This window comes from Triticum urartu, unplaced genomic scaffold, assembly GCF_003073215.2.
Source record: "Triticum urartu cultivar G1812 unplaced genomic scaffold, Tu2.1 TuUngrouped_contig_5849, whole genome shotgun sequence".
Classification (NCBI taxonomy): Eukaryota; Viridiplantae; Streptophyta; class Magnoliopsida; order Poales; family Poaceae; genus Triticum; species Triticum urartu.
Genome location: NW_024116557.1, coordinates 1 through 9,362, shown reverse-complemented (window position 1 = coordinate 9,362; position 9,362 = coordinate 1). Strand labels below are relative to the sequence as shown.

Genomic DNA, 9,362 nt, shown 5'->3' with positions numbered 1-9,362 from the left:
GGGGCTGAGCCGCTCTCTGCATCGTGCCAGGACTGCGGCTACCTCCGCCGTCTGCTCCTGGGCGGACGGATGGCCGACGAGCTCTGCGCCGCGCAGCACGAGATCGACATGTTCATCCGCCTCATCCCGCTCATCGCCCTCGTCGACAATTCGACAAATACTCGCCGTGCCATGGTTAGTAGTATTGAAATTTGGTGATTTGAGGAAAAACACTGATTTTCGGGCAGTTTGTTTATAATTCGATTGAGCATATCTGTTCAAGTGATCCTTTGCATGACTGCGTCTGACTCCGATTGCAAATTGGCAGTATCAGTTCAACAATTCGATTTCAGTTTAGCAATTTCTGATTTGACAAGGTGTTTCTGCTCTTTAATAAGGCTATGCCTAACCTGAATTATACAGCCTATGCTGGTCAATTGAACATAAATAATATTTGTCACTTTGCTATCCTTGTCTAGCAGGTCGAGGAGGGGGTGCTCAGTGTAGTCACAGATAGTTCAAATCATCACATCAGGTCAGATAATTTTTCATTATGTAGTTTATTATTACTCTGAGAATTTATTCATCATGTATTGATGTTTAATCTGAAGTCTTGTGGTGTCTTTTGACCAAGTAACAACATGGAAGGTTAATCACTTCCCCGGCCAAAAAAAGAAGGTTAACCACTTGGTATGCTGAAAAAGTGACAAGGGACAACCAGATGATTGTTGATTATATTTGGTTGACTAGTGGCTACCGCTTGCTTTAGATCATAGAAGCAGTTATATTTGGGAGTTACAGTACATGTTACATACTTGCAACATATCTGTAGATTTATGTCTGTAATGTAAGATGTGCATTAGTCGATGAGTTAATTTGCTTGTCTTAAAATATACAGTGTCTTGGCAAATTTCTATTATCTTTGTCAATAAGCGTATTTTTTTCTTTTTAAATTTAATGGGCATGAAGCTCAAATTATGTAACCATGTCATAAGTTTGTCAGTTATAGCCTCAAATGTATGAATTTTGCCACTTTTTAGGACTGTGGTGAAGCCATTGGTGGGTGGTATATAGATATAGTAGTGATGAGATTTACCTACGTTTAGATTTCCAGCAAGAGATTTGGAGTTCACCAAAATACGCGTTCAAGGAGCTACAGAACTTCGCAATGTTCAAGAACAGCCATTTGTAGGTAAGTAGTTACTTCTATGAATTTCCTAATGCGGTTAATCATGGACTCGGATATGGGAAGTAATAGACTGAAGTTTCATGACAGCCTTATTTTCTTCAAGTATTTCAGAATAGCTTTATTACGTCTGTGTGCGGTTGACAGTTGTTATACCCTGCTGCTCATGCTCTTGGGCATATTACAACAGAGAGAATTAAAATGTCCATATGGATGATTTTGATATTATTTTTTGTCATATGTGCATACTTTATCATGAGCAGACATTGTGTCACTGCATAGAATCTACCGTGGCCAAACTTTAGTTAATAAACACATCTCATGGAAAAGAACTAGTTAGTGGAAGCAACATATGCTTCGGATAGACTATGAACTTCGAACTTCAAACTACTGAACATACAATTCTATAGTTGAGGAATTCATTGTCTAAAAAAATCGGTTTTAGCACATGTTCACTCAAGTAGTTACCACATGAAAAATGCGATGTGAGTGGCAGAAACTTGATCGGCATATTGCATGACTTGCATTACAATCTCCATTTTTTTTTGTAAGATGGAAGTCCCTACTTAGGATGAGTTGATGATCTATGCTATAGACAAATTGGAGTGTGCTCTTTACATTTTGCATTCTCTTGGCCATGTCCATGTTTCTTTGCGATCCCAGTTGGTGACAACTGACAAGGATAGCTTATCCACGAGTCAGGCAAAGTGGACCTGCAAGAGCAGAAAATCTCCAACGTTGAAGAACTTATGGAGCTTTGTGCCCATATAGAAGCGACTTGCATGGGATTCTCAAAGTTCAACTTCTTTCAGATCATGGATGGTACAGGAAATTTCTCAGAAAAGGCAATAATTGGACGGGGTGGATTTGCCACGGTTTACAAGGTAAATATATGCGAACGTAGAAATAAACTAAGAAAGTGAATGTGTGTCTTCCTCCGAAAAGCATTCCTAACGGCTCTGCTATGTCGCGGAGTGGGATTGACTAGTCCGGTTTTTTCCAGCACAACATGCATCGTTGAATAGCAACCTGTATACTTTGGTATTAGATTCCTTGGTCTGATTGTTTTCTATGTACCGGTATTAGTGTTGGATCATGCTCAGAGGGAAGGACATTTGCATGCATACCTATCCGATTCTCTCGCCTCTCTCCCCAAACAAAATCCATGCATTTTATTTCCTTTTAATTTAGATGATTGATATCTTTTAACTTTCCGTTTTTGATTTTTTTATATCTCAATCCCGGTGACAAGACCTGTAGAACAAGACTAATCTTGGATACATTTTAAACAAATTTAAATTTGATCGATTCAATCAACTAAAATATGTGTTAAATCTTTTCTGATGTTGATTCAAAAATAGGTAATAATTCAAATTCGTGTGATCATTTATCATTTGAATGCTGACAAATTATTTCAAACATATTTCAAATCAATTTAAATTATGCCAATCATATTTCATATTTCAACTATTAAATTTGAAAGCTGAAACAAATGAAAGTTGACAAAATATTTTGATCAAATTTCAAATCAAATTCAGAAACACTTCACCTGAATTTCAGTTATTTCACTAAAATGTCAGTGCTTATTTATGATTTTGAAGTTATTTCACTCATTTTCAGGCTTATTAATTTTGCTAAAATAATTGAAATCTATTTGAGATGTTTCAAATAGATTTAAAATTTAGTGACAAAACCGAAACATGTATGAAATAGAAACTAGAAATTGCACAACTGGATTAAGTCTAAATTTGAAATTGTTACAAAACTATTTTTGACCATATATCATTAGTATAAATGAAATATATGAAACAATAGAACTGAAATACATGATGAAGTTAGTAAAATAAATGTTGTAACTGAGATTACTCGGATTGAAATAAGTGACGTGTGTGAAATTAGTATGAAATAAGTGAAATTAAACAACCGGAATAACTGAACTTGAAATATGGTTAAAAATTGAAATCTAAACTAGTCAAATTGTATCCAAGATTGATATTTTTTAAGGTTTTGTCGCTAGGAATTCAAATATAAAAAAATATGTGAAATCCGATTGACTTTTGGTTAGGGAGATACCAATCATCCAAAAAAATCACAATGAAATAAAATGCATGCCTTTTGTATGGGGAGAGAGAATATGGAGGCGTGCAATTGTCCTTCTCTCTGCACTCTCTCACTTCGACGAACACAGGCCGACAAAAGCTCACTTAGTATTTCTATACTTCCGTCTGCAAGTATTGAAGAGTTGTGTGGGTTAATGAGTTATACGGGCAAAAGTAGGCATGGATCCTGATGTGCTAATGGAGGCCAGATTCCACTCGGCCACATGGAAGCTCCATTAGAAAATCAGGATTTCCGTCTTCTTTTCTCCCCAATAAAGCACTGATTTCTTTTGGGAGAATGTTATCTAAACTCCGTCAGGAACCGTTGCAGTGTGAGTTGTCCGATGGAGTTACGGTTGCCATCAAGAGAGCTCATGAGTACGCAACACTCGGCAGTGAATTGCAGCTTGCAAAGCTTCAACATACCAATCTGATTAGGTTACTTGGGTGGTGCATTCATGAGAAAGAAAGGATTCTAGTCTATGAGTTCATGCACAATGGTTCCTTGGACCGTCACATATACGGTATGTTTTCATTATGATCAGACATCACAGTTATTTTTTTCAAGCACGCTTCATTTTATTTTAAGTATATGTGGGTAGATTCAAAACATTCACAGTTACATGCAATGCTACGATAGCTCTCATTCAGCATCATAATCAACTTATAACTATTCTAGTTTGGTTTACATACGAATATAAATTGCAATTAGTTTTGTCTAAAAGATAATCTTTATTTCAACATTTTGCAGACAGAACAAAAGGGCCATTGCTAGACTGGTCTAAGCGACTCAAGATAATCAAAGGGTTAATAGAGGGGCTTGTTTACATGCACAAAGGCTCCATGTTATGGATTGTCAATAGGGACTTGAAACCAAATAATATCCTCTTGGATTATAACATGAACCCAAGGATTGCTGATTTTGGATCAGCTAGAGCACTGAGTTCAGATGTAGCAGAAGAACATACAAACATGGTTGTGGGCACTTGGTATGAGCTCAAACAATTCGTTACAGATTCCACCATTGCAGTTTTGATCCCTTTTGTTTGCACTTTTCAGTGGTTACAAAGCTCCGGAGTATGCATCTCGAGGAGTTTACTCAGTGAAGACGGATGTGTTCAGCTTTGGCGTCTTGGTTCTGGCAATCATAAGCGGACGGAAGAATACCATACTCGAGAAACAAGGGGATACTGTTGGTGACCTTGTACGCTACGTGAGTGAACTGAACAAATATAGACTTATCATAGTTATACATTGAATGTTATCTCTCAACCATACCTTTTTTTATAAATTACTGCTGTTCTCTCATGCCAAGTTTATTGGAAAACTATTTCAGGCCTGGCATATGTGCAAGGACCAAAGATTGCATGAGCTTGTTGATCCGTCTCTAGGGAACGGATATGAAATCGCCGAGATAACACGTTGTGCTCAGATGGCACTCCTTTGTGCCCAGGAAGATCCAGCAGATCGGCCCACCATGACAGATGTTGCCACCATGCTGAACTTTGAAAGCATGAGCTTATCAATGGAGCCTAAGCAGCCTACAGTGCTGAGTAAAGTAAGTGATGGTGAAAGCACGGCATCTACATACATGGGCCAATCAAGCAGGACAATAGACATAACCATCACGAGCTCAGCTCCCATGTCGACTAGAGTTCGAATCATTCTGAACCCGGAGGTTTGATATGAAGAAAATAATTCAATGGTGACATCATGTATCCATATATAGTTGAAATGTGAATAAGGGCCATGGGCATTCGTCGTCCAGGATAGTGGACCAATTCCAGATATTACTGTGAAGGGGCAACTTGTTTTTTCTTTGGTCAAGCCATTTTTGTGAAAATATCGAGATAAAAAAAACAAGGCCTGATTTTTTCCAGGGAAATAGTGGGTTTTATTCCTCGGTAATAGTGTTACAGTATGCTAATACAAAGTTAGGGACACTGTTTGAAACATGGCGCAACCAACAAGCAGTGCTACCTCCAGTACATCAATATTAGTTGGGCTATAAGCAACTTTATTTTTGGTGACACTCAATTTTCTGCGGAATAAACCCACTTGCTCCCGGAAGCTTCTTGATTTCCATCATAAGGTGTCCATAGGCGGATCGATCCAACGATGACAGTCCTTGCAAAGCAACACTGCTCTGCAGATTCAAAGGCATCTTTGCAATGAAAAAGATAATGATATGCAGAGAAGATGACGAGAGCAACTAGTTAACAAGCGCTCCTTCGGGAGCCTCGTAACGATCAGCGTCACTTGGCGCTCTCAGCCATTTGTCACGTGTCGCGCTTTGGGCGCTTCTTCCGGATTTTGTTTTTTAATTTTTCCGCACGCATTTTTGACTTTTTAAATATTTTTTTGGGTTTTTTCGACGTTTTGGTTTTCCACCGGTCTTCCTTAGCTTTTCAATAAAAAATAATTTATTGAAAAATAAAAAAATTTTGCGCCAAAAAACTCGTTGTTTTTTTCACGAGAGTCACGGTTTTGCTTCCGCGAGAGGCACGGTTTTGCTTTCGCAAGAGTCACGGCCATGCCTCTCGGAAAGGGAAAAAATAAACGCGTTTTCTGTTTTTTTTCTTTCGCGAGAGTCATGGTTTTGCTTCTGTGAGAGGCACGGGTGTGCTTTCGCGAGAGTCACGGCCGTGCCTCTCGGAAAGGGAAAAAATAAACACGTTTTCTGTTTTTTTCGAGAGTCATGGTTTTGCTTCCGCGAGAGGCACGGTTGTGCTTTCGTGAGAGTCACGGCCGTGCCTCTCAGAAAGGGAAAAGAACACATTTTCTGTTTTTTTTCCTTTCACGAGAGTCGCGGTTTTGCTTCCACAAGAGGCACGGTTGTGCTTTCGCGAGAGTCACCGCCGTGCCTCCTCGAAAACGAAAAAAAAACGCGTTTTCTCTTTTTTTTTCCTTCCGCGAGAGGCACGGTTGTGATTTCGTGAGAGGCACGGGCGTGCCTCTTTCGGAAAGGGAGAAAACTCGTGCTCCTAGTTCGGTTTTTTTGTCCGGGTTTTTCGTGAAAAAAAAGTTCGTCAAAACCTATCAACATGGGATCTAGTTTTGAAGATCTCGACGCGAGGAATCCAACGGTGAAAGTGGTTCGAGATTTGGACATAAGGTTTGAGAGATAAAACTTTTTGAATAAACGGATCTACGAAAAAAGGGAAAACTCTCAGGTTGCGATAAGTGGCGCGCTGCATGTGCGCCACTTGTCGCAACCAGGGGAATTAGAATGATCTTTGCAACGAGTACTCCTCAATTAGTGATTTCGAAAGATGACTGGTCCCTCAAAGTCTCTCCAAATCATGCCCGAACCTGCCAACCCAACCCACATGACCCATAAACTCATAATGCCACCCAGCCCACATGTGGTTTAGGCTAATTTAGCATTGGTTGTGTTAATGGGCCAAATTTATGACCCAATATGAAAAGAACGCTATCATAACAAGATTTGACATTTTCATTTTTAGAGTTGTAGATCTAATTTAAATATGATTTTTTGTGACATGATATAAGTATGTTATGGATGTGTGCGTCAGATATTCTCCCCTACGCCCCATGTCTCGCCCCCTGTTGGTGGGTCAGTTCCTGAGCCTGGAGTGGACATGGTGGTCTTTGAAGCCTTGGTGAAGCCCGCCAGGCCTCAGCTATGGTTACCAATGGGCTTGTCCGATGGGCCCTGATGTCAGCCTTTACTAGGTGATTTCCTGCACACGGGTGTTGGAAATATGACCTAGATGACATAATAAAGTTGTCATTAATCTATTTTTCATGTTCATAATTAAATTATGTACTTGTATGATATAATTGCATTTGTTCTTGAATGTGAGACTCAAAGGAAAAACTAATAATATTTGTAGAAATATAAACACCAACTGATCCCTAGTCAAGCATGTGGACTAGGACATGTACTCCCTCCATTCTTAAATATAAGTCTTTTTGGAGATTTCAATATAAACTACATAGGGAGCAAAATGAATGAATCTACACCCTAATATATGTATGTATACATCCGTATGTAGTTCATATTAAAATCTCTAAAAAGACATATTTAGAAACGGAGGGAGTATTGTTGATGGTTATGTTTTCCTAACAATAGGCATAGTAAATGTAACAAGCATGCCGACAATAACAAGAACATATTTGTTTTTATGGGTTATTTATATATGTTGGTGGGCACTGTTGTCCTCCTTGGGTCTTAAATATCTACATGCGAGGCATGCCTACGGCGACATATCTGGTGCACTGGGACATTTGATGCTACCGGTGAACCCAGTCACCATAATTACATTTTAAGCATTGAAAAATCATGAAATTTTGTGAGGATGAAAGTACGGTACATATATATTATGGTATAAAATTCCAGATCCAAATAAAAAGTGCATATCGAAAAAAAATGACAATCACAATGTGAATAGTAACTAATGTAAACAAGGCCTTGAATTCAGCCCATTTCTTTATCATCAATGAATTTTGTCATTTTTTTTTCTCGTACCATGATTTCAAATTTGGATATGAATCTATAGTATGAAGGGTTTTGTTGCCACTACAACATAATTTATTTTCAGATTTTTTTCAATATTCATAGAATGAGTAATCTCAATCGATGCACCGATATCATCAAATGCCCTGGTGCACCAATATTTTCCCTGCCTACGGGTGTATGCTTCTGGATGCACCAGCGATATTTGTTGGGTGCAAAGATGTGATGCCCCCGATTCAATCGTACACTAATCATACATGCAAACGTGTATGATTAAGATCAGAGACTCACGGGAAGATATCACAACACAACTCTAAAAATAAAATAAGTCATACATTATTATTTATATCTATTTCAAAACTCGAGATCTGGCACCTCTGCAAATTCCTGCTTCCCTCTGCAAAGGGCCTATCTATATACTTTTATTGATGAGTCATCATCCTCTTATAAAAGGCACCAGTTAGAGAGCACCACTGTCATTTGTATGCATTGTTATTAATTATATTGAGTATGACTATGACTGGATCTCTTTTACCATGAATTACAATGTCTAGTCAGTCCTTGATCTTCAGGGGTGCTATGCATTTATGTTTAGCGGTCTCAGAAGGGCTAGCGAGATACCATCTTGTTATATCATATCATGATTGTTTTGAGAAAAGTGTTGTCATCCGAGATTTATTATTATTGCTCACTATTTGATTATGCCATTGATATGAGTAAATGTGAGACCTAGGAGTTATCGTGATTATGGTTAGTTCATAATCTTTGCTGAAAACTTGAATGCTGGCTTTACATATGTGACACGCCCGATTCAATCGTACACTAATCATACAAGCATCATAATACAAGCCAGGGGCCTCGAGGACTCGAATACAAGTGCTCGATCATAGACGAGTCAGTGGAAGCAACAATATCTGAGTACAGACATAAGTAACAAGTTTGCCTTAAGAAGGCTAGCACAAACTAGGATACAGATCAAAATAGGCGCATGCCTCCTGCCTGGGATCCTCCTAAACTACTCCTGGTCGTCGTCAGCGGCCTGTACGTAGTAGTAGGCACCTCCGGTGTAGTAGGAGTCATCGTCGATGATGGCGTCTGGCTCCTGGGCTCCAGCATCTGGTTGCAACAACCAGGAAGAAAGGAAAAGGGGGGAAAGAGGGAGCAAAGCAATTGTGAGTACTCATCCAAAGTACTCGCAAGCAAGGGTCTACACTACACATGCATGGGTATATGTGTAAAGGGGCCATATCGGTGGACTGAACTGCAGAATGCCAGAATAAGAGGGGGATAGCTAATCCTATCGAAGACTACGCTTCTGGCAGCCTCCATCTTGCAGCATGTATAAGAGAGTAGATGGTAAGTTCACCAAGTAGCATCGTATAGCATAATCCTACCTGGCGATCCTCTCCTCGTCGCCCTGTTAGAGAGCGATCACCGGGTTGTATCTGGCACTTGGAAGGGTGTGTTTTATTAAGTATCCGGTTCTAGTTGTCATAAGGTCAAGGTACAACTCCAAGTCGTCCTGTTACCGAAGATCACGGCTATTCGAATAGATTAACTTCCCTGCAGGGGTGCACCACATAACCCAACACGCTCGATCCCATTTGGCTGGACACAC

The 9,362-nt window shown here is 39.4% G+C and overlaps 1 protein-coding gene across 1 annotated transcript; it reads left to right on the top strand.

Annotated features, from left to right (window-relative positions):
* Positions 1-28: 28 nt before the first annotated feature.
* Positions 29-5,166, top strand: LOC125529788 (cysteine-rich receptor-like protein kinase 19). Its single transcript, XM_048694207.1, has 8 exons — positions 29-174; positions 459-514; positions 1,086-1,171; positions 1,868-2,049; positions 3,596-3,788; positions 4,016-4,253; positions 4,324-4,477; positions 4,601-5,166. Exons 1-8 carry the CDS (start codon positions 70-72, stop codon positions 4,946-4,948), a joined length of 1,362 nt encoding a protein of 453 aa, XP_048550164.1. The 5' UTR covers positions 29-69; the 3' UTR covers positions 4,949-5,166.
* The last annotated feature ends 4,196 nt before the right edge of the window (positions 5,167-9,362 follow it).

Excerpts from the sequence above, each read along its gene's own strand:
- LOC125529788 (XM_048694207.1), top strand. The coding sequence starts at position 70 with ATGGCCGACGAGCTCTGCGCCGCGCAGCACGAGATCGACATGTTCATC. Across the intron at positions 175-458 it reads CAAATACTCGCCGTGCCATG|CAGGTCGAGGAGGGGGTGCT; the intron begins GTTAGTAGTATT and ends ATCCTTGTCTAG. Across the intron at positions 2,050-3,595 it reads GATTTGCCACGGTTTACAAG|TGTGAGTTGTCCGATGGAGT; the intron begins GTAAATATATGC and ends GAACCGTTGCAG.